Source organism: Callithrix jacchus, chromosome 12, assembly GCF_049354715.1.
Source record: "Callithrix jacchus isolate 240 chromosome 12, calJac240_pri, whole genome shotgun sequence".
In the NCBI taxonomy this organism is placed as follows: Eukaryota; Metazoa; Chordata; class Mammalia; order Primates; family Cebidae; genus Callithrix; species Callithrix jacchus.
In genome coordinates this window covers 68518391-68542682 of record NC_133513.1, presented here as the reverse complement: position 1 = coordinate 68542682, position 24292 = coordinate 68518391, and the positions used below count along the sequence as shown (strand labels likewise).

The 24292-nt window shown below is 40.6% G+C and overlaps 1 protein-coding gene across 6 annotated transcripts in view; it reads left to right on the top strand.

Moving 5' to 3' along the window:
- The window catches only part of ARID5B (AT-rich interaction domain 5B), a 199357-nt gene that overhangs the window by 15517 nt on the left and 159548 nt on the right, over positions 1–24292 (top strand). For all 6 annotated transcript variants that reach the window (XM_035268289.3, XM_035268288.3, XM_035268287.3 and 3 more), the window contains one exon: positions 22384–22609. In XM_035268289.3, coding sequence (XP_035124180.1) covers positions 22384–22609 — 226 coding nt within the window. The remainder of the gene's footprint in view (positions 1–22383; positions 22610–24292) is intronic.

The window sequence follows — 24292 nt, the reverse complement described above, 5'->3', positions numbered from 1 at the left end:
AGGTAGATCCCGAGATCCCAAGAGTTCAAGACCAGCCTGGACAACATGGTAAAACCTTGTCTCTAATAAAAATACACAAATTTGCTGGGGATGCCTGTAATCCAGCTACTTGGGAGGCTGAGGCAGGAGAACTGCTTGAACCAGGACCAGGGAAGCAGAGGTTGCAGTCAGCCAAGATTGCACCACTGCACTCAAGCCTGGGCTACAGAGCAAGACTCCATCTCAAAAAAGAAAGAACAATACTGTGAGGTAGATTCTAATGTCATCTCCATTTTGCAGGAGGCTAATCTGAAAAGTTAGGTAACTTGTCCAGGTTTTCAAATTCACTCACTTGGTAAATGACAAAGACTGAATGGGAACTCAAGGTGTCTTGATTCCAGAATGCAGGTGGCAGAAACGTGCTGTCCTAGAGAAAACGGGAAGTATCGGAAAAGGGTGGTAAAGTTAGCTGAGGTTTTACTCTGTAAAGTAAAACTGCACAACAGCTGTATCCATCTTTCAAGGGCCCATTCAAAAGCCGCCTCCTCTTTGAGGTCTTCCATTGACCATCTAGGAACAAAGAAGTCACAGAGGCACAGGTGTAAGTGCCCTCTGGGTCAGGCAGATAAGATCAGTGAATGACTGAGCCAGGTCTGAGAGACACTACGATGTTCGGGGGAACTGGGAGTGGACGGCTGGTTCAAGGCATGCCTTTGAAATGTTCCTTTTGAGCCAGGTGCCATGGCACATGCCTGTAATCCCAGCTACTTGGGAGGCTAAGTGGGGAGGATCACTGGAGCCCAGGAGTTCACGGTGAACCATGATCGCAGCACTGCACTCCAGCATGGGCAAGTAAGACCCTGTTTCTAGTTAAAAATAATTAATTAATTAAAAAAATAAAATATTCTTCAGTTTCTACCTAGCATTGCTGGGCAGGAATGCCACTCTGAGATTTTGCCAGATCTTTTAATTTTTCAAGAGAATCCAGAAACCTAGTTTTTCTTGTGATTTTAATTGACCATTCAATCCATTTTTCTTTTTTTTTTTTTGAGACAGTCTCACTCTGTTGCCCAGGCTGGACTGCAATGGTGCAATCTCGGCTCATTGCAACCTCCCCCTCCTGGGTTCAAGTGACTCTCCCTGCCTCAGTATCCCAAGTAGCTGGGATTACAGGTGCACGCCACCATGCCTGGCTATTTTTTGTGTTGTTAGTAGAGACAGGGTTTTGCCATGTTGGTCAGGCTGGTCTTGAACTCCTGACCTCAGATGATCTGCCTGCCTTAGCCTCCCAAAGTTCTGAGATTACAGGTGTAAGCCACCACACCTGGCCCAATCCAATTTTTAAAACACTCTGTATGGGCTAAACAAAGTGTGTCTTCTGCCCAGATGTGGCCCACAGGCTGCCACCTTGCCATCTCTAGAGCAAAGCTTTGGACTGTTTCAGTTTTTAAAACTTTCTCATATTTGGCCCATTTCCATCATTAAAGCAAACAAACCTGTTGGTCCTAAAGGGGCCATTAAAAACGGGGTGGGGACAGTGAAGTAGATCAAGCCAGGGCTCTGGAGTCTGAAGGGATGGCAGGAAGAGATGTGTAAGGAGAGCTGCTTGGCTCTGCCCTGGGGCCTACATTTAAGTTTGAGGAGGGAGGCAGATACCAGCTGTGGGAAGAAGTGCATGAGTGTAACCACCCTGGAAGGTGTCCTGGCAAAGGGGCCCTTGAAAACACCTAGGGAGGATGAGGGTGAGAGATGGCAAAATCCTAGGCAGAGCAAAGCCATAGGCAAATAGGAAGGAAGGACATACCAATACCGGATATGGTGTGGATTTAGTAAGACAGCAGTGGTCTAGTGGGAAATAAGCTAGACCAAGACCAGACCTCAGGGAGTCTAGCATGTCATGTGGAGTGTGGAGTGGAATCTGAAAGCAATGCTGCTGAATAAATTCACATGTGTGTTTTCTCTTTCTAGTTAGAATATAAACCCTTAGCCTTGAAGACTAGTAGAATGAAGCATGAATATGTACTCTGCCAGTTAGTAGCTGTGTGTCATCTTGGCCAACTTGCTTAATCGTTCTCTGGCATCTCAGTTTCTTGTCTGTGAATGGGTTGATCTTGCTGGGCTAAGAATGTCAAGTGAGCTGCTTATGGGCAGAGAGCACAAAACCATGACCTGGCTTATCCCAGGTCTGTAGCAGATGTTGGTTATCGACACTGCCCTTCCTGGTCAGGGACCACATCCTAGCTTTTGAAACCTAACTGCTAGACTGTTAGTAACTACTTAATAACTAATTTATGGGTAGAAGTATTAGACTTTTTGAAAAACAGGAACTAAGGATATCATGTTAAATAGAGTTAAGCTTCCTGGTTTTTCATTTATCCCAAAGGACTTCTCTTGTGTTTAGGTTCAACATTTTTGATCTATGTCTGTGATTTCCAGTCACTGTGAAGAAGACATGTTCAAATCCATTCTGTTCTGTTCCATTTAGATGTTAAAGGTACATTAGGGGCCAGGCACAGTGGCTCACACCTGTAATCCCAGCATTTTGGGAGGCCGAGGTGGGTGGATCACTTGAGGTCAGGAGTTTGTGACCAGCCTGGCCAACATGATGAAACTCCATCTCTACTAAAAATACAAAAATTAGCTGGGCGTGGTGACATGTACCTGTAATCTTAGCTACTCAGGAGGCTGAGGCAGGAGAATCTCTTGAACCTGGGAGGTGGAGATTGCAGTGAGCCAAGGTCATACCACTGTACTGCAACTTCAGCCTGGGTGACAGAGCCAGACTCTGTCTCAAAAAAAAGAGAAAGGTACATTGGGGACATCTCTTCCATTGGCCACAACAAAATTCACTGGGATAGGAGGATGATGAGGTCAAGAGACAAAACCGGCTTTCCAGATGTTTGATCTCAGGGCCCCACCCTCCTCCCCACCCTTTCATGGTACAACCATCAGGAAACCTGGTGTTGATCTGTGAAATGTGCGAAACACTGAATTCATTTTAAATAAACCCACTGTTCCTCCATTTTTAAAAAGTTTTCTGTAGGCTGGGCATGGTGGCTCATGCCTGTAATCCCAGTGCTTTGGGAGGCCGAGGCTGGTCGATCATGAGGTCAGAAGTTCCAGACCAGCTTGGCCAGCATGGTGAAACCCCATCTCTACTAAAAATACAAAAAAAATAGCTGGGTCTGTAATCCCAGCTACTCGGGAGACTGGGGCAGGAGAATTGCTTGAACTGGGGAGGGGGAGATTGCAGTGAGCCAAGATCACGTCACTGCACTCCAGCCTGGGTGACAGAGCGAGACTCTGCCTCCAAAAAAAAAAAAGTTTCCTATATTTTCTATTTTTAAGAACACCCCTAACTTGAAAATTTGTTTCATCCCTTTGTCCCCTTCCTCCCCCCCATCTTCCTTGTTTGGGGGTGGTCGTGCTAGGGGGTGTATTCCAATCCATCTCTTTGAAAGATGCAAAAAGTATCAGCCAGAGCATGTAAAGGGAAAGTTCCAGCCAGAATGGTTGGGGAATCTCAGAAGAAGGATCTTCCAAATAGAGATGGCCTGCTGGGCCATTAAATTCTTTTGCTTTGGGTTAATCCCACAGTGTATATCAGATTACTAAAATTCAGATGGAAACGCTGCTGTACTACTCAGTCTCCTCACCAAATGATTCCACAATATATGGGTTATAAATACAGAAAAAATACTTGAATTTGGTATTTCTTAAGTGAAATAATCTGTTCCATTCAGTTTCTTGTGAATATTCTCCATAATAGGCTAATTGTGTTCTGTGCTCCTGGGGGTTTACGACGGATGCAACAATGCATTGGTTGTAAGATATGCATCCCCAGCTATCTGGGCAGGCAAGAAAGAGGGTTCTAGTAAAAAGGCCGAAGATTTTTTTTTAATGCAGATTGTATAAATCACATAAATGGTGGTGTCTTTAAAAATTATCAACAAACTCTGTGTTTGTTTTTATTTCTTTACATTATAGGTCCTGTTTCTCACTCCACATTTTTGATGTTACTAGATCAGTAATTCAATAGACAGCCAAGCAGGTGTTCAAATCGCTCCTGACCCCCAGAATTCCTTAAATGACCCCTCAAGGCAGTGGAGTGAAAACATTCTCAGCATGTCAGAATATTGAGATATTTCAGTTGCCTTAATTTTTTTTTTACCTTAATCTTTACGGGCTTTTCTATGTGTCCTTTATTTTTTTTCTACTTAAGCAAAGAGGAATCTTGCTTCAATCTTGGCTATGAGGATTGGGGAACTGGAAGACAGGGTCTGCAGATTGTACTTACAGTTAATACGGTTCTAACTGGTCAGCTGTGCCAGCTGGTTTTCTAACTGGTTTTTAAAAGATGGATCTTCTTTTTTATTTGTTTATTTATTTTTTGAGACGGAGTTTTACTCTTGTTGCCAGGCTGGAGTGCAATGGAGCAATCTCAGCTCACTGCAACCTCTGCCTCCCAGGTTCAAGCAATTCTCCTGCCTCAGCCTCCTGAGTAGCTGGGAGTATAGGCACATACCACCAAGCCTTGCTAATTGTTTTTGTACTTTTAGTAGAGACAGGGTTTCACCATGTTGGCCAGGCTGGTCTTGAACTCTGACCTCAGGTGATCTGCCTGTCTCAGCCTCCCAAATAAAGGTGAATCTTAAATGAGTAAAAGGGGAGAAAAAGGAAGGTGGGGCTTGGAATTCTCATATGGTAGTTAAGGGCATAATATAATATTGCTCTTGAAAAGATATAACAACATTTCTGTTTTTAAATATGGGCCTTTGACTATAACCTTTTATTCAATTAAATTCAATCAATATTTATTAGGATGTACCAGGGTACTCTGGGTGGTGACAAAGAGAAGAATAAAATCAGTTTCTTTCTCTCTAGTTAGAGGAGATAAAACATGTTCAAGTTAGCCATACTTGGCAAGATTATACTGCCTCTTTTATACTGAAAAAGATGCTCACATTGTTAAATAGTATTCTTGGCAATTTCTATGGATACCCCCCAGAAGGAAAGATCTCTCGTATAAGCAGTTGATTTAGGATTTAGGCAGTTACATGAAGCATTTTACTATTGGTTTGTCATCACCTCTGCAGAAAATTATCTAATTTCCAGGCATACTTGAAATTGATATTTAGCACCTCATTTTACAAACTTAATTTTATTGTCACACAGTAGTGTGTAAATGTGTCCTGTGTTAAAAATAGTTGTATCAGTTATCTATTGTTGTATAACAGATTACCCCAGATTTGGTGTCTTATTAAAACGACACTATCCACAGTTTCTGTGGGTCTGAGTCTGAGTAAGGCCTAGCTGAGTGCCTCTGGCTAACGGACTCTCAAAGCTACAGTCAGGGTGTCCACCCCAGCTGTGGCCATCTGAAAGCTCTGTAGGAGGAGGATCTATTAATACTTGGGGCTCACTCTCTTGCCTATTGGCAGGTCTCAAATCTCTCAGGCTGCTGGACTGAGGCCTCCCTGGCTTCCTTGCTGGGCCACATGAGCCTCTCCATAAGGCAACTGACAACATGGCAGCGGACTCCCCTCAGAGTGCAGAGAGTAGGAATGAGATGCAAGCCATAGTCCTTTTATAACCTGATGCTGGAAGTGACATCTCATTACTTTTGCCTAATTATGTTTGTTAGAAGTGAGGTGTTATTCTCTAGCCCACACTCAAAAGCAAGAGATTATACAAGGATGTACATAATCTCAGGGGAGCATCTTCAAGGTCACCTACTACAGCTGGCAACAGAGCCAATCACTTTAGTGTACAGCTTATCTGATGAGGGTTGAAAGGTATTCTTCTTACTCTGTTTTGCTTTTTTCCCTTTTATTATCTGTTTATTTATTTTTGAGACAGAGGCTCACTCTGTTACCTAGACCAGAGTGCAGTAGTGTGATCATGGCTCACTGCAGCCTCAACCTCCGTGACTCAAGGGATCCTCCCACCTCAGCCTCCTGAATAGCTGGGACCACAGGCATGCACCACCACACCTGGCTAATTTTGTTTTTTTTTTTTTTTGAGGCGGCAGAGTCTTGCTCTGTTGCCTAGGCTGGAGTGCAGTGGCATAATCTCAGCTCACTGCAACTTCCACCTCCCTGGTTTAAACAATTCTCCTGCCTCACCCTCCTGAGTAGCTGGGATTACAGGTGAAGATTTGTAGTCTTAAAGCAGGTCAACAAGCCATATCAGGTCTTTTTTACATCTCTTGATCATTGCATTTGGAGAGTTTGCTGGAAAGGGTATTGTGACTGGTTAGATGAGAAATCAGCAGACAGAAATGGGGCAGGAGGAGCCTGTAGCTGATATAAACAGGCCCCTTAATGCATAAGAAAATAGGTTTGTTTCATACACGGTGGTTGAGGAGAGGCTTTAAATCATGTTGCTGTACACCCATGAAAAGAAGACCAAAAAATGCAAATGAGAGGGATTCTTGTCCCAGGTGTGCTTCTCATGAGTGTATCTCCAGGAGGTGAGCATCTCCTGGCCCTCCTTCCACCTTGTGTATATCTCAGGAGAGCAGCTGGTCTGCAGTCTTTTAAGTTCTGTGTAAATTAACTGTTTTGTGGGAAGACTCATTGGTTTTACTTTCTGGAAAGGTGCAGTTTGGTCTTCAACAAAATTCTCACAACATACATCTGTAGGCATTAGAGGTTTGAGGAAAAGGTAGTATTAAACAGACAATTTTTTTTAAATGCATAGTGATGTTCAGTGATACTGGTTAATTTTTAATAATGGAAATTGATTTATGGGGTGGATTCAAACTGGGGAGCATGCATCAGCAATAAGACACAGAGGTGAGGCAGGTATGTGTTTTTCTTTTTTTAGCCTTCAGTGTAACCATGTACCATGTTTCTTTCAGTGGCTTTGCATGTGCAGTTCCCTCTGCCCACAGTGTCCCATGTTCTTCCCCATCTGCCCTAACCTCTTAACTTGGCTGCTTCCTTTTCTTCCTTAGGGTCTGAGCAGAGAGACCTTTCCTGACCACTCAATTTCAGTCATCCCTGGTTCCACCCCTTGCCTCCCATCAATGCCTCTTCTCGTCTTTTTGCATCAGATTTTGTTTACTATCTGGCTCTTCTGCCCAGTTCACACATACATGACTGTCCACTCTAGAAGGGTAGGGGTTTTGTCAGTTTTATTCCTGGCTGTAACCCCAGTGCCTAGCATAGAGTTGGTGTTCAATAAATATTTGTTGAACCGATAAAATCACTTACAACCATTTCTCATTCTCTAAACCACATTTAGCTAAGGGCTTACTGTTTACTGTCCATCTCACTGACCTTGGCTGGTGGATGACTCAGAGAGGCTTGTTCCACAGCTGTTCCTAGTGCCTAGCACAGCTCAGAATAGATGCTTGCAACACTGAGGATGAAAGAGTGAGTGAACTCTCTGACAAAGGACTAGAAGGAGTGGAACCTGCCCTTCCCAGGCAAGGAATAGGAGACTCTGCCTGGGCACCATGTGTTTCTGAAGGGCAGTACCATGTCTTAGCCATCCTTATCTCTGTCGCTGATACCCAGCCCAGTGCTTGTCATGGAACAGAGAGTCAATACAAGGTAATTGGATCAGATTGAACTGAGTTTGGGGAAAGCTAGAACAAAATCTCTCCTGACAACAACATTGGATGAAGCTCAGCTTATGAATGCTCTCTTAAAGGTGGCAGAGATGGCTCCTCCTCGATTTCCTTCTGTGATGGTGTTGTCAGAATGCCTAGTAGTATGCATCTATTCATTCATTTATTCATTCTTTCTTTAAGCTCCACCTGGAAGCACGCAGAGCACAGGGCATGGAAAGCTACACACATTGTCAGCCCCACCTTTTGAAAGCGTGTCTTGCGGAAAAGTTAGACTGTATTCTCTGTCTTATACAACCTCCCCAAGGAGGCACACGAGTTGGACTCAGGCAGTTGTAGTTCCCTGAGCCTGTCCTCTGTGTTGGCCTCCACACCACAGTCGTTGAAGAGGAGTAGAAAGGGCACCAACCATGGTTGCAAATTGGCTTTTGCTTTAATCCTGGCTTATTAAAAACACTCAATATTTTTCCAAACTGAATTTAGGGATTTTGATTGAAGCCTGAATCATTTACCACAGCAGAGCATATCACTAGTCTATGAAAAACTAGAACTTAAAAATACAAAGTCCCTTTAAGTAATCCAATATAGGATAATTACATTATTAAATAAAGCTGTGGGTCTCAAATTATCCCACTGCCATTGGACATGTGAGGATAATAATGTGAACTGTGCTAAGTGAACGGAGCAAAAAAAAAAATTAACAAGAAGGGAGTGTGTCTAAATCATATGTTTGTGTTTAAACAGAGGCTACAGAAAACAGGAAGGTTTACTCGGTTTATACATTAAAGTGTCCTAAATAGGCATAATGCTTTCTGTGATTCTCAGAAGACTGCTCTTCTAATTAATGATAACAATATGTCCAGACTCTGTGCCAGACAACCAGTAAGCTTTAATAATTCAGATTTGCATACACCAACATGGGATATAGACTCTGCTGGACAATGTGCCTGGGCAGAAGGTCATGTGCCTACAAAAGGCAGTGAAAAAGGCTAGGCACAGTGGCTCACACCTGTATCCTGGCACTCAGGGAGGCCAAGGCTGATGGATCACTTTAGATCAGGAGTTTGAAACCAGTCTGGCCAACATTGTGAAACCCTGTCTTTATTGAAAATACAAAAAAATAGCTGGTCCTGGTGGTGCACACCTGTAATCTCAGCTACTTGGGAGGCTGAGACAGGAGAATCGCTTGAACCTGGGAGGCAGAGGTGCAGTGAGCAGAGATTGTACCACTGCACTCCAGCCTGGGCAATGGAGCAAGACTCAGTCTCAAAAAAAATAAAAAAGAGTCAAAAAAATTGGGAGTTGTCAAAGTAATGGTTGAGTCATTCTGGATTGGGTGGTGATTGGTTTGGGTTTTATTGTGACTCTTTTTGCTTTTATTGAGTGTTCTTACAGGTGGCTTAACTGAGCATAACACTGGAATGCTCAGTTAAACATTTATCTTCTTTTGTTAATGTTTTCAAGGCCAGAGCTAACTATTTGGGTGCCGAGCTATTATGGCAACCTGAAAGTAGTTTAAATAAAAATAGACTGTGGAGTTAACACCCTATTAATTTAGCCAGAGAAAAGGTAGGCAGGCTTAACCACTGATGTATGTAAGGCCTCTTCTTTGAATATCAAATGCTTGCCTGTTAGAGAGAAAGTATGTAGGACACTGGGGTGCAGTTTTCTGCTCTCTGTGTAAATTGCCTTTAATTTTAGGGAGGAAAAAGGTACATGCATGGTAAGCCCAAGGGGAAAGAACTGGAACAGGGAATTGACGAGAGGATGTCTCTGGGGCTTTCTTTGGAGATGGTCTCTCGGTCAGGGGAGCAGGCTGCAGCCGAACAGGTTTTAGATTAGTGTGTATTAAAAATGTATTTAGGAACATAAAATATTTAGGATTTTTGAATTACTTGTTTGATACGCAAATGCCGTTGGCTGTCCCCATGAAGGATGGGTCGCATTACATTTGACAAATCTTGCCTCAGAGCAGCCTTCTGTTTGTTTACTCCCTCCTCTTGTGCCAGGATGGATCTCCAAAACTCATCCAACCAGAGGCTTCTAAGATCTGGTGAGCAGGATGGAAAAGGTTGGAGAAGGAGGGCCTGATTTGGGAAATTGGAACCCAATACGCCAATGAAGCCTCCATGGCAAATCAATTTTATCATGTTAAGGGAGTCAAATGAAATCTTAGCACATACTTGAGAGTCTATCTTCATTGCTCTGACAACTGAAAATTCTTTACATTTTTAACTAGCACAGGAGTGGTGATTTCTGCCATCTTTCTTTGGGAGCAAAAACACAATAAATAAAAATTGAAAATTAAAATCCTTCTTGTGAAGTGACTTGAAAACCCATTCACCCCAGGGAATTGGCAGGAGGTAGGGAAAGATGGCCCGCCTCGACCTCCCAAAGCGCTGAGATTACAGGCATGAGCCACCACACCTAGCCTCAATCTTATTATTAGGTTGGTGCAAAAGTAATTCTGGTTTTACCATGACTTTCAATGACAAAAACCACAATTACTTTCACACTAACCTGATGATAATTGTCTTCTGCCCCAACCTTCCCGTGGAGATACCCAGCAGGAGTTACAGGACCACTATTGTTCCTCGACAAACAACGAGGAGCAGTTAGGAACATGCACAGTTACTCGCAAGGGACATTTGAGTCCCACTGGTCCCCCATTCATTTTCTGCTCAAGAGATAATGTATGATAGTCATAGCCATTATTTCATGGATGCCAGCTCTGTGTTGTACTGTGACAACTGCAGCATCCCAACTATGCTATGTGGTTGGTTATTTTATCCTGTTTTCCCCATTTTTTATATGAGACCTTGGCAAGTTCAAGAATAACATAGACTTGCCAAAGTCTCATCTAAAAAATGAGGAAAATAGGCTAAAATAACACAGTAGAGCTGCACTTGAACCTTGGTCCATCAGACTCAAAAGCCAGGACTTTCTCAGCTCACCCTTAGTTTCTTCCAACATGGAACATTCAGAGATGATGTACCATTAAAATAAGGGTTTGTGGCTTTAGGCCCAACACAGGCCTTGGCTCTTTGGGAAGTATAGGAGACATGGAAGTTAAGCAAGGGAACCTGCCTCTAAAAAATATTTGCAATTGAGGTGTTTACTGTAGAAGACAGAATTATGCAAGTCAGCATCAAAAACTAATGCCTAGTAAAGATTTAACATTATGTCACAGGTAATAAGAACAGTAAGTCCCAGTTCAGGGACCAGCTTAGATGCAATGGCTTTTTATTTTGCCTAATAAGGAGATTCAGTAACAACTACCAGCATCTTTTGATATCATCATTTCAGAGAAAATAAAGGATATTATAATACCACAGGAAAGAAATGAGCAAGGATAACAGTCTTCAGCAGAGAGTATGTGGGGTCCCTCCATGTCAATGCCACTCCTTTCTTTTCTCTGCTCTCTGCCTTGGGAGGCTGACCTATGTGGGATCCATTAACAGAGACCCTGGGCCCTGTGGTTGCCAGTGGGGTTTAGCCATAGAAATGCCAGGACAGGGAGGAAGGGAGAAGCGTGGAGGCAGATATTTATTCCCTGTTGCTTCCGCCTTCAGGCTGGTCCCTTCAGGCTGGTGGCATCCCTTTAAGGAGGAGGCGCTGTGTGGTAGAAGGGTCTTCTCTATCCTGGTAATCACTCCCACCCCTCTGTGGCCCTTTAGCTTAGGAGTCATGCTGGCTGAGCTGCTCTAGCCCAGGTTCCTGGACTGTGTATCTCTTATGCTTCCTTTACATCCCACCAACACCTTTGTCAGTTGTTCTGGTATAAAATCTTTCATTGAATTACTGTTATTATTATTAATTTTATGTATTTATTTATTTTGAGATGGAGTCTCATGCTGTCACCTAGGCTGGAGTGCAGTGGCGTGATCTTGGCTTACTGCAACCTCCACCTCCCAGATTCTCTTGCTTCAGCCTCCCAAGTAGCTGGGACTACAGGCACGCACCACCACACCCAGCTAACTTTTTTGTATTTTTAGTAGAGACAGGGTTTCACCATGTTAGCCAAGATGGTGTTGATCTCCTGATCTTGTGATCTTCCTGCCTCAGCCTCCCAAAGTGCTGGGATTACAGGCATAACCCACTCCACCCAGCCCAAATTACTATTACTATTATTATTATTATTATTATTATTGAGACAGGGTCTCAACTCTGTCACCTAGGCTGAAATCCAATGGCACAATCATGGCTCACTGCAGCTTCAACCTTCTGGGCTCTGGTGATCCTCCCATCTCAGCCTCTTGAGTAGCTGGGACTACAGGCCCCTGCCACCTGGCTAATTTTTGTATTTTTTGTAGAGGTGGGGTTTTGCTGTGTTGTCCAGGCTGGTCTCGATCTCCTGGACTTAAGCAGTCCACCGACCTCGGCCTCCCAAAGTGCTGGAATTACAGACATGAGCCACTGTGCCCGGTCTCCCTTGAATTATTATTACTCAAGTATTCCATCGATTTCCTATTGGAAATTGTGACTGATACAAGGAAACTCTTTAAAATCTAGCAAATTTAACTTCATGAAACTTGACTGCATTATCCCCGTTTTTCTCATTTCACCACTGACCAGTGAAAGCTTCATCTTGCTAGATCCATACTTCCATCCTGTCTTTTCTGACTTTCTTGGATTCCAAGTGGCAACTACTTATCCATAGAGTGAAACCTTTTTACTTCGTTTGTAGATGTCCCATTAGCCAAATACACTAATGTGTAATGGGGAGAACAGTTAGGCAAACTGGTAGGTACCTCAATTGCAGTGTGTCTGAGGGAGGCTTGAAAGCAAAGGAGTGGCCAGACCACCCAGGCTTCAAGGTGGCACTTTCTTCCCCTTACCTGTCTCCACTGGGGCACACCAGACGCACCTGCACCCGCCAGGAATAGTTCCATCAGGACACAAGCTAAAGTGGTTTTCGTGAGTCTTTCTAAAAGTTGACTCTTAACAGTTTTCTTCATTTTTTATTTCTAGACGAAAGTTTCCCACTTCATGCAACTAGTTGGACTGGTATTTCGGTTTCGCAGTGTATTTAGCTAATACTTCATATTGTTGTTTTTGCATTCCCAAAATTTGTCATGTTTTAAATGCTACAAAGTACATTTTGAAAGTCTGGGATGTTCAGGGAAGATTGAGGTGAGTATGCCACACTTTCCTATTCTCATTCCATCTCCTCCCTGCCAACCCCCCCGATACTACACTTAGGCATTTATGGTCCTTGGAACGCTAGGTGATTATAGCTCTCTTTAGCAATGATCTGTTACTAGGTACAACATGGTGTGATAAGTAAAGTTCATGTTCTTTTTCCCAAGGGATAGTATATTAGTAAGGATATAAGTTCAGATGTGTGTAACAGAGACTCATAAATTATAGTTGCTTACATACATTGGGACTTCAAGACCTCTCATCACAGTGCACATGTAGATGGTTCAGGGCTAGTGTGATGGCCTTGATTTGTAAGGTTGTCTAGGGACTGGGCTCCTTCTTTCTTTTTCTCCTGAGTTTTGGCCTGATTCATATAGTCCAAAGCTACACCTATTCCCTTTGAGGGAATTACATTCTGGAAGGACATCAGTAATACATCCTGTTGGTCATAATTTGGTCACATGACTGCACCCAGCTGTAAAAGGAGGCGGAAAAATGATGCCTTTATTCTGCACCCAGCAATTTAGCAGTTTATTATTAGAAAGGAAGAATAGATATTATGGAGAGGTTAGCCACAGTTGGGAAGTGTTAAAGTCTCCTTGTGCCAAGCAAGATATTTTCTTACAAATAAGTTAAAGGGAAGGGCTGTGCAGTTCCCCTGAGCTTGAGTTGCCTCTGAGGCATCTAAGCTGATGACAAGGGACTAGAGTGGATGAATTTTTGGAACCAAACAGTACAATGTAGTCATGGGCTTTAGAACTGAGCCCTGGAATCCCTATAGAGAATGATTTCTTTAAGGAGCTATATGCAGAGAAAGAAGACCACATTCTAGACTGCATCTGAGTATATGTTTTTTACATTTTCCCAGTTGGAGGATGGAATGAGGAAGAAGATAAATTGAATAAAGCAAAGAAATGTAGAGGTGGTAGATATTGGGTAGGCGTTCTCCAAGGGTTTCTTGCATATGTGCCCATCTTGGAGCAAAGCCACTGACTGTTCTAGACTGTCTTTTCAAAGATCTTTATTTATATAGTGAACAGCATTGGAAGCCAAAGATATTGTTTTCCTTCAGAGCAAGAGCAGGCATGCTTACTGTTCAGTATTAAAGATGCAGGTTCTCTATGCCCAGGACTCTTCCGTAGTGCACCCCAGTGTATGAAAAGGTATCATCTATCCCTCCTTGCATCTCCTTTTGGGAACTGAGTATTAAAGACCCACCACAAATGCTGGTACATTGACTATTGCTATTACTATGAGCAATTAACCATTATTTGTCTCTGGCCAGGAGTTTCTTGCCTTCTGCCAGCATCCATCAAACTGGCAGCTGAAATTGTAAATCTGCAAATAAGGTAAAAATCTTAGACCCCTCACAGTTCTCAATAGGAGGGAGAATTTCAAGTCAAAATTAGGGTTGTTCATTACCAAATGCTGTAAAGAAGTTAAAGAAAATGAAAAATAAGAAAAGGCCTTGGGTTAATGATTCAATACCATGGCTCTCAAGCTTTTGGACTCAGGACTCTTTACATTCAGCTTATTGAGGGCCCAAAAGAAATTTCTTTATGTGGGTTATACCTACTGATATTTACTGCAGTAGGAATTAAAACTGAGAAATAATTTAAGAATATCTATTAATTCATTTAAAAATTATATGACATCCACATGCACAAAAATACATCAAGCTGAATCTCATAAGTTATACACAATTACAGGCAAAACACCCAGCTAGTATCAAAATAGCAGGATCAAATTCACACATAACAATATTAACTTTAAATGTAAATGGGCTAAATGCCCCAATCAAAAGACACAAACTAGCAAATCAGATAAAAAGTCAAGACCCATTGGTGTACTGTATACAGGAGACCCAATTCACATGCAAAGACACACAGACTCAAAATAAAGGGATGGAGGAAGATTTACCAAGCAAATGGTGAGCAAAAAAAAGCAGGGATTGCAACCTAGTCTCTGATAAAAAGAACTTTTAAACCAACAAAGATCAAAAGAGACAAAGAAGGGCATTACATAATGGTAGAGGGATCAATGCAACAAGAAGAGCTAACTATCCTAAATATATATGCACCCAATACAGGAGCACCCAGATACATACTTCTAAAAGTAAAATGTAAACCTATACAACTTTTAGAAGAGAACACAGGAGAAATTCATTATGACCTGAGATAGGCAAAGAGTTCATAGATATAATTGCAAAATCACAGTCCATAAAAGAAAAAAATCTAATGACTTAATCAAAATATAAAACCTTTGCATTGTGAAAGACAGGCAGCTGACTGATCAGGGTGGTGGTTGCTGAAGATTGGGATGGCTGTGGCAATTCCTTTTCTCTTTTTTTTTTTTCTTTTTCTTTTCATTGTTTTAGACAAGAGTCTCACTCTGTTGCCCAGGCTGGAGTGCAGTGGTACAATCATGGTTCACTGCATCCTCCACCTCTCAGGCTTAAGCGATCCTTCCACCTTAGCCCCTGAGTAGCTGGGACTACAGGTTGTGTGCCACCATACCTGGCTAATTTTTTGTTGTTGTTGTCAAGAAGGGATTTTGCCATGTTGCCCAGGCTGGTCTCAAACTCACAATTTCTTAAAATGCCATGCATCAGTTGATACTTCCTTTCATGAAAGATTACTCTGCAGTATGCAGTGCTGCTTGATTACATTTTACCCATAGGTAGAATTTCTTTCAAAATTGGAGTCAATTGAAACCCTCTCAAACCCTGCCACTGCTTTATCAACTAACTTGATGTAATATTCTAAATCTTTTGTGGTCATTTCAGCAATGTTCGCAAATCCCAGCATTTCCAGAGAACAAGGAAGGAGGATTGCTTGAGGCTAGGAGTTTGAGACCAACTCTGAGCAACTTAGTGAAACTCAACTCTAAAAAAATACTTAAAAATTTAACCAGGCAAGGTGGCAGGCACCTGTAGTCCCAGTTATTCAGGAGACTGAGGTGACAAGATGGCTTGAGGCCAGAAATTCAGGCCATGTGGCACCAGTGCACTTCAGCCTGGGCAACAGAGCCAGACCCCAACTCAAAAGAACAGAAGAACAACATTCACAGCATCTTCACCAAGAGTAGATTTCATCTCAAGAAACCCCTTTTTTTACTCATTTTTAAGAAGTAACTCCTCCTCATCTGTTCAAGTTTGATCATGAGTTTGCAGCAATTCATTCATATCTTTGGGCTCCACTTCTAATTCTAGTTCTTATGCTGTTTCTACCACATCTGCAGTTACTTCTTCCACTGAAGTCTTGAACTCCTCAAAGTTGTCACCTATGAGGGTTAGAATCAATTTCTTCCAAACTTCTGTTAATATTGATGTTTTGACCCACTTTCATGAAGCTGAATGTACTTAAAATGGCATCTATAAAAGTGAACATTTACAGAAGGTTTTCAGTTTACTTTGCCCAGATCTATCACAGGAATCACTATGGCAGCTATAGCTTAATGAAGTATATTTCTTATAAGACTTGAAAATCAAAATAATTCCTTAATCCATGGACTGCAGAATAAATATTGTGTTAGCAGGTATAAAAACAACATTCATCTCTTGATACATCTCCATCAGAGCCTTGGATGACCAGGTGCATTGTCAATAAGCAGTAATATTTTGAAAGAAATATATTATTCTGAGCAATAGGTCTCAACAGTGGGCTTAAAATATTCAGTAAACTCTGCTATAAACAGATGTGCTCTCATCCTAGCTTTGTTGTTTCGTTTATAGAGCACAGGCAGCATAGATTTAGCATAATCCTGAAAGGCCCTGGGATTTTCAGAATTGTAAATGAGCATTGGCTTCAACTTAAAAGTCACCAGCTGCATTAGCCCTAACAGAAGAATCAGCCTGTCCTCTGAAGCTTTGAAGCCTGGCATTGACATCTCACTATCTATGAAAGTCTTAGATGGCATATTTTCCCCCAGTATCAGGCTGTTTCATCTATATTAAAAATCTATTGTTGAGTGTAACTACCTTCAATTATCTTAGCAAGATCTTCTGGACAACTTGCTGCAATTTCTACATCAACATTTCCTGCTTTACCTTGTATTTGAAAGTTACAGAGACAGCTTCTTTCCTTAAATTTCATGACTCAATCTCTATTAGCTTCCAACTTTTCTTTTGCAGCTTCCTCAGCTCTTTTAGCTTTCGTAGAATTGAAGAGAGTTAGAGCCTTTGCTCTGGATTAGGCTTTGGTTTAAGGGAATATTGTGGTTTGTTTGATCTTCTACGCAGACCACTAAAACTTTCTCCATATCAGCAGTAAGTCTGTTTTGCCTTCTTATCATTTGTATGTTAACTGAAGTAGTGCTTTGAGTTTCCTTCAAGAGCTTTTTCTTTGCATTCACAGCATGGCTAACTGATGCATGAGGCCTAGCTTTCAGCCTCTTTCTGCTTTTGACATGCCTTCCTCACTAAACTTAATCTTTCTAGCTTTTGATTTAAAGTGAGAGACAAGGGACTCCTACTTTCACTTAATCACTTAGAGGCCATTGTAGGGTTATTAATTAGCCTAATTTCAATATTGTTGAGTCTTAGGAAATAGGTAGCCCCAAGGAGAGGGAGAAAGACTGGGGAAAAGGCAAGTCAGTGGAGCAATCAGAACACAAAACAGTTATCAGTTAAGTTTGCCACCTTATATCAGCAGAGTTAGTGACACTCCCAACGAATTACAGTAGTAACATTAAAGATCATTGATCACAGATCACCATACTAGTTATAACAATAATGACAAGTTTTGAAATATCACAAGAATTACCAAAATGTGACATGGAGACACAAAGTGAGCACCTCCTGTTGGAAAAATGGTGCCGATAGACTTGCTTGGCACAAGGTTGCCACAAACCTTCAATTTGTAAAAAATGCACTATCTGTGAAGTGTGGTAAAGCGAAGCACAGTAAAAAGAGGTACGCCCATACATGGAAATTTATAGCAGCTCTGTTTGTAATCACCGAAATTGAAACAACCCAGATGTCCCTCAGTCAGTGTATGGATAAACAAACTTTGGGACACGTCCACCATGGATACGTAAGAACTCTGCAGAAAAGAACAAGCTATTGATAGATTCAGCGACGTGGATGGATGGGTCTCAAAGACTTCATACTATATGATTCAATTTATATGACATTTTAGGAAAGAAAAAACTATAGCAAGAACAAATCAGTAGATGCCAGGAGCTGGTGAGGAGTGGAGGGAGAAAGTGACTACTAAGAATTAATACAAGGGGTTTTTGAGGGTGATGGACTAGTCTGTATCCTGGCAATTATAGTCATGGTAGTTATATGAATCTATCCATGTGTTAAAATTCACAGAACTGTACACCAAAAAAGGAAATTTTACTGTAAGTTAATTTAAAAATAAAATTAAATAGCAATATAAACTCATTATGTAAATGTAACACACTTTTTATGAAAGTTAACCATATTTTCAAAAACAACAAAAAATTAGTAAGAACAGTGGCATTGTTTTACATTTTTTGTAAATCTCTTTACTGTCTAGCTTTATATAGAGAGCTGCGGTCTCGTATCTCCTTCTGCATTCACTCTGTTGTGATATCACATGTCACTTCGTTTCTGGAAAACCTTACTATATATACACTTGAAAGAGGATGAGAGTGAAAAAAACCAGTAATGTCTTAGTAATTTTATGATCATTGTTTTGACCCTGCGGACCACCTGAAATGGTCTCAGGGACTCCCAAGGGTTTCTGGACCCACTTTGAAAACCAATGGTGTAACACATTGTTCCAAATTTTATTTTCGTAGCATGTTGACTTTTTCTTTTTCCTGGCTATATCCACATGTCCTCTGTGTTTACTTAATGGCTTTGTTCAAATTGGCCCATTTTTTTTAACTTAAATTTATTTAAAGAGGAGACTTTCTATATCTCCTATAAATAGCCAGTACCACTTTCCCATACATAGTAAATACAAAAACAAATACGTAATGAGAAACTTAATATACATTTTAAAGGTTTACTTCTGGGCCAGGCATGGTGGCTCACACCTGTAATTTGGTGGCCATGGCATGTGGATCACCTGAGGTCAGGAGTTCGAGACCAACCTGACCAACATGGTGAAACCCCATCTCTACGAAAAATGCAAAAATTAGCTGGGCATGATGGCAGGCGCCTGTAATCCCCAACTACTCAGGAGGCTGAGACAGGAGAGGAGAATTGCTTGAACCTGAGAGGTGGAGGTCACAGTGAGCTGAGATTGTGCCACTGCACTCCAGCCTGGGCAACAGAGTGAGACTCCGTCTCAAATAAATAAAATAAAATAAAAAGTTTACCTTTGAATCATTTAAAATCATCTCTGCATGCCAGAGTTTGGAAAACACCAATGTAGAGAAATGATGATAATGATAGCTCATTCTGACATGTTACTCCATTTGTACCAACCCATTGAATCCTGGCAATTACTACTGTACAAAGCAGATAGAATTCTTATACTGTCTTTCTATGAAAACAGCAACAACTTTGAAGCATAAGGAGGTTGAAGAAGTTGCTCAGTGTTCCACAGCAAGTACATTCCAGGGCTGGAATTTGAACTCAAGCAATTCGGCTGCAGAGTCCAAGATGCTGTCATGCTGTCTTGGCAGATAGGAAACGCGAATTTTTGTTCAAGTCCTGCCATCAGTTGGTTCTCAGACATGTCACCGAACCTCACTGTTCGCATCAATAAAATGAGAAAGGTGAACTACATCAGTGTTTCAAGTTGAAATGTCTGGTGCCCACGGGGCCAGATAGTTAAAGGAAAAGTGGACTGAATCCAGTGCAATAGGAAGTGGTGGGGATTTTACATCTTGTCTGAAGAAAGCAGCTTCTATCAGTTTCAGCTGTTTTTTATTTTTATTTTTTGGGCCTTTATTTTATTATGTAAGGGTCGATTGATGTCTAGATATTTTTGTGTAAAGTTACTCAAGTTTTAGAACACTTGAAAGGGCCCGTCGTGCACATGGGCTAGCTGGTTTGTGACTCCTTGACTGGATGAGCTCCTCTTGACTTAGAAGATTTATGATTAAATGAGCTGTTTTTGTACACTGGTTGAAACAAAATCCAAATCACAGAAATAGTTTAAAACAGTTATGAAAGGGGATAAGGACTTAGAACATAGCTCAACACAGCCTACATAAATAATGATTAAGAGCTGGGTTAACTAAAAAGCCAAGGTACATTAATAGAATAACAAAGTGTATTTCTTTGTGTTCCTTTTGTGTTGTATTAGAGTAAATCGGCAATATTTATCCAGTGCTAATTCTCAGTTTGCAGAGAGCTAATGTAATCATGAGACGAGCTTTATTGAAATTCTTTTCTTAGACATAGACACTTGCCCAAGAATGGTGACTATTAGGAACTTTAGTCAGCACTTGCTCAGAATAGTAAATGCGAACATGTGATTTATGCCATTGTGTGTAGAAAGTAATGTTTCCTGAGACATTTTCTATATATATGTGGGCTGGTTTTTGTTTTCTTGGGGTGGGAGGAGGGTGTTGGTTTGTTGTTTCCCCCTCCTCTCCTTATCAGATTTCCTTGTATGGCGTTTGACAATGTTGCAGGGCCAGTTTCACAATTAACCCAAATTGGGTTTACGGCTTATGAATGTTTATGTGAATTCCTGCATTTGTTTTTATGTGTGTGTGTGTATTTGTGAAAGATCTGTTTGAGAGAGGGAGAAAAGGAGCGGGGACAAAACTTATAGACTGAATCGTGAAAGATGGGTTTATTCATTAATGATGTCATGAGGATTATATTTTCTCTTGGTTAATAAACTGTTTGGCGGGTATTGTAAGCCATCCAGAGCTAGTCATGCCGTTTCTTGGAAAAGATCTGAAGCAACTAGTAATTGAAATGATTATCATTTGATCAGAGAGATATTTGAAAATAACACTCATCTACAAACTTGTCTCTTCTGGGAAACCATATTTAGTCAAAATGTTGCCAAATTCTCTCTTTACTAATGTTGAGACTGATACACCACACCACCTAATTATTTTCCAGTACATTCTAAACTTGATTTCTGGTGTGCCCACTCCAGAAGCTGTTCCCATATGCTTTGAAACAATATCCAGCCTGACTTTATTCTGACATTTAATAATCACCATGAAATAGCTATAAAATGCATGACAACTACAGATCTTTTATTTCAAGAGGATAATGTGGTGAATCTGAGGGAAATCATCCGTTGAAATGGTACTTCGTAATGGGCCCCATTGTTTATAAAGTACTCAGATTTTTTCTTGAGCAGAGGATAAAAACACAGTTTCCACTTTGTCTCCCATTTAGTGGTAGTTCATATTTAATCATGATAAGGGAAAGGATTCCATTACTAAAGTTTTACTTTTCATTTTTGATAGAGTATTTGTTACTCTGCTGCTGCCTAACAGACTCTCTTCTCAAAAGCAGCTTGGAACCGGATGAGGAAAATTGAAATTTTAGATCCTACCTTAAAACATTGAAAAAAAAAAAAACCTAGGGCTTCTTATTTTGTGAAGCTTATCCTAATAAACCTTTTTTTGTTCAAATTAGAGAACATGTGTGTGGCAGGGAGGAGGAAAGTCATGTTTAACAGCAAAATTAGCCAAAATCAGTTGTGAATTCCTTTTGTTAAATAGTTTAGACACATCTTCCTGTTGTTGTTTGTCAAAATTATTTCAAAGATTTTGTAAGCTTAGGGGTTTTCACAGCCAAGCTTTCTTCAGAAATGTGAAGTAAAAGAAATGAAAGAAGTCAGTTCAAGTTGAAATGTCAAATGCTTAAATAACTTAACAAACCTAGTGAAGTGATCTTCTTGAGCCTTTTCCAAAGAATCTTTGGGGTGAAGGGGCCTCTCTTTATTCCATGTATGGATGTCTATTAAAAATCTCGCTGGATTAATTCTGAGTCAGAAAAGTTGGTTGTTTCCTAAAAGCAATTAGAGATGCTTAACATTCAAATTTATGATCCGTAGGAGAAACTTACATTTCAACTACTTTTCTTAGATTCAAAGACTTTCTCCTCACTCACCCTCTCACCCCCTACCCCATATGTATTAAAAGAAAAAAATCAGTTCATTTCTCAGCTTACAAAGTTTTTGAGAAACATGAGAATGTGTAAGTTTCTTTCAGTGGGAAGCACATAACATTTATGAAGTATTTCTTTTGGGATTACATCACAGTTTTACTTAATTTTTAGGACAAAAGTTAAATTCAATATTTGTGTATAAGCCAAGGGAAAATGTACCATAAACATAGGAATTTTGGGGTGAGTCAGAGTTCCAAGAATCCTAGATTTACTTAGACCATTTATGTAGAGGCAGGCTCACCGTTAGTCATCTAGCTTTCACTTTTTACATTTGCAATTAATTATACCTAAAAACTAGCTTTCACCCAAGTGGTCAGATAGGTGGAGTATGAGCTTTGGCCACCAACATTAAAAATGGCTATTAGAATTACTGTCCTGTTTTTGGATATTTTCTAATTGTATAACAAATATATAAATTATTCCTTAACTAAACAACTAGCAATGAAAACCCATTGAAATGAAATAGTTACTCGAAGATTCTGTGTCACCAAAATGCACACAGTCTCCTTGCAATAGGTCAAACCACTCATATAACATTTCAGATGGGCCTTGTGGAGAATGGATCATTGACCTCAAACCTATAAATAATGTGTTTTTGTTCTTCCCCAACCACCTCTTGTAGGATGAAGTCATTGCTGTTTCTGAAAAGGTGATTGTGAAGCTTGAAGACCTGGTCAAGTGGGTACATTCTGATTTCTCCAAGTGGAGATGTGGCCTCCAAGCTGGACCAGTAAAAACTGAGGCCTTGGGAAGGAATGGACAGAAGGAAGCTCTGCTGAAGTACAGGCAATCAACCCTAAACAGTGGACTCAACTTCAAAGACGTTCTCAAGGAGAAGGCAGACCTGGGTAAATATGACTCGTACTTGTAAATCTCATGTGTAGGCATATATAGTAACTTAACTTTTTGGTTGCAGATCTTTCTGGAAACTCTATCATTTATATATAAATATATTTAACATTTCTTTAACCTCAAAAGGGCCTAAGAATATGGATGGAGAGATGACTGGATGGGTCAGGGGTGAATGTTACCTGTTGGATCACAGGACCTTCTATGTGTGAGGCCTTGTGCCGGGGTGATACAGTGGTTCTAAACAACTTTCAGTGTGGTGTCAAGGCATACTATTTAATTAGGGCACCTAAAATTGAATTAATCAAGAGTTTAAATACTTGCTAGTAGTATGTGGTGTGATACCTGTTAACCCCATGTCCCAATTTCATGTTTTACATTGAGTGGAAAACAAAGTGAGGAAAAGGGATGAGTTCCTCAATGTGCAGCAAGAGAGCAATGTCCAGGCAGGGGACCCACTGGCCGGCAACCAATGACATGGATTTGCTTGAGCTTTTAACATTCAGTGGTTACCATCAACTATATATATCTTTTTTTTTTTTGCTTGTTTTTTTTTTTTACTTCCTTCCCTCTTCCACTATAAGTTTAAAGGAGAACTTGGGCTTTGGAGCAGTTACCCTGTTTGGTGTTTGCATACTAACTCTGCTGCTTACTTAGCTGTGTGGCCTTAGGCAAATGATTTAACTTCTAAGCCTCAGTTTCCCCATCCAAAAAATAAGGGAACTTTATAGGGTTATTGTGAGACGTGAGATGGAAAGGGTAGAGCACATCGACTGCCATATACCAGGAGCTCCATCATTAATTCTATTTCTTTTTCTTAACACTTTCTTCTCCAGTACATTTTATGTCCTATTTTGTGTCCTTTCGGGTTTTTTTTTCTTCTGTTGTATTCCCTGTGGCATTCACTGATTTACTCTCCCAGCATTGCTCAAGACGAAAATTGTTGACCTCTGATTTAAGTTGGTTATTTCCTCTTTAGGCAAAGAGGAACTGCGCTTTAACATATTAAGGCATCTTTTTCTTTCATTTGTGCACAATGCTGATTTTTGCAGTCCTATTTTATACCTTAATGTGACAACTTCCTGGTTTTTTTTTTAAACCCAGAACTTAACTATTACAACAAACCTAGGCAATTTATTTTAATTGGCATAAAGAGACTGAATAACACCAGTAACTGACTGTGGCTTTCATGTGACTCTGGTTTGTGATGAGCTGTGCTGTGTTTTGGGAATAGCATTAATATTTTCTTGCAGTTTGAGTTTAACTATCAACAGTTGCCTGGCATCTTTTGGTTGATGTCAGATGGCAATATTTCAGATATGGCAGCCTGACTGTCATGTGCACATTTAGAAAAAATAAACTAGTGGTTTTCCTTCTAAAGTCAAAGAGCTTTTTTAATTGTCTTCCTATACACGCTGTTACACTCTCCAGTTTTGTGAACACACAATGACTAGTCTTATGACGTGCAATAATGTTGGATAATACATCTGTTGTGTTACTTTCCTGATGTGTGACCTAAGCTGTATTGCCATTGTCTTACGTTTTCCTTAACATTAAAACCTTTCTTTTGTTTGTTTAATTTTGTGTGTGTGTTATAGAATATACTGTTACTAATAAAATATTAAACAGGATACCCACAGGGGACAAGAGGATGTGTAGCTGGTTAAGCTTGATGTCACATG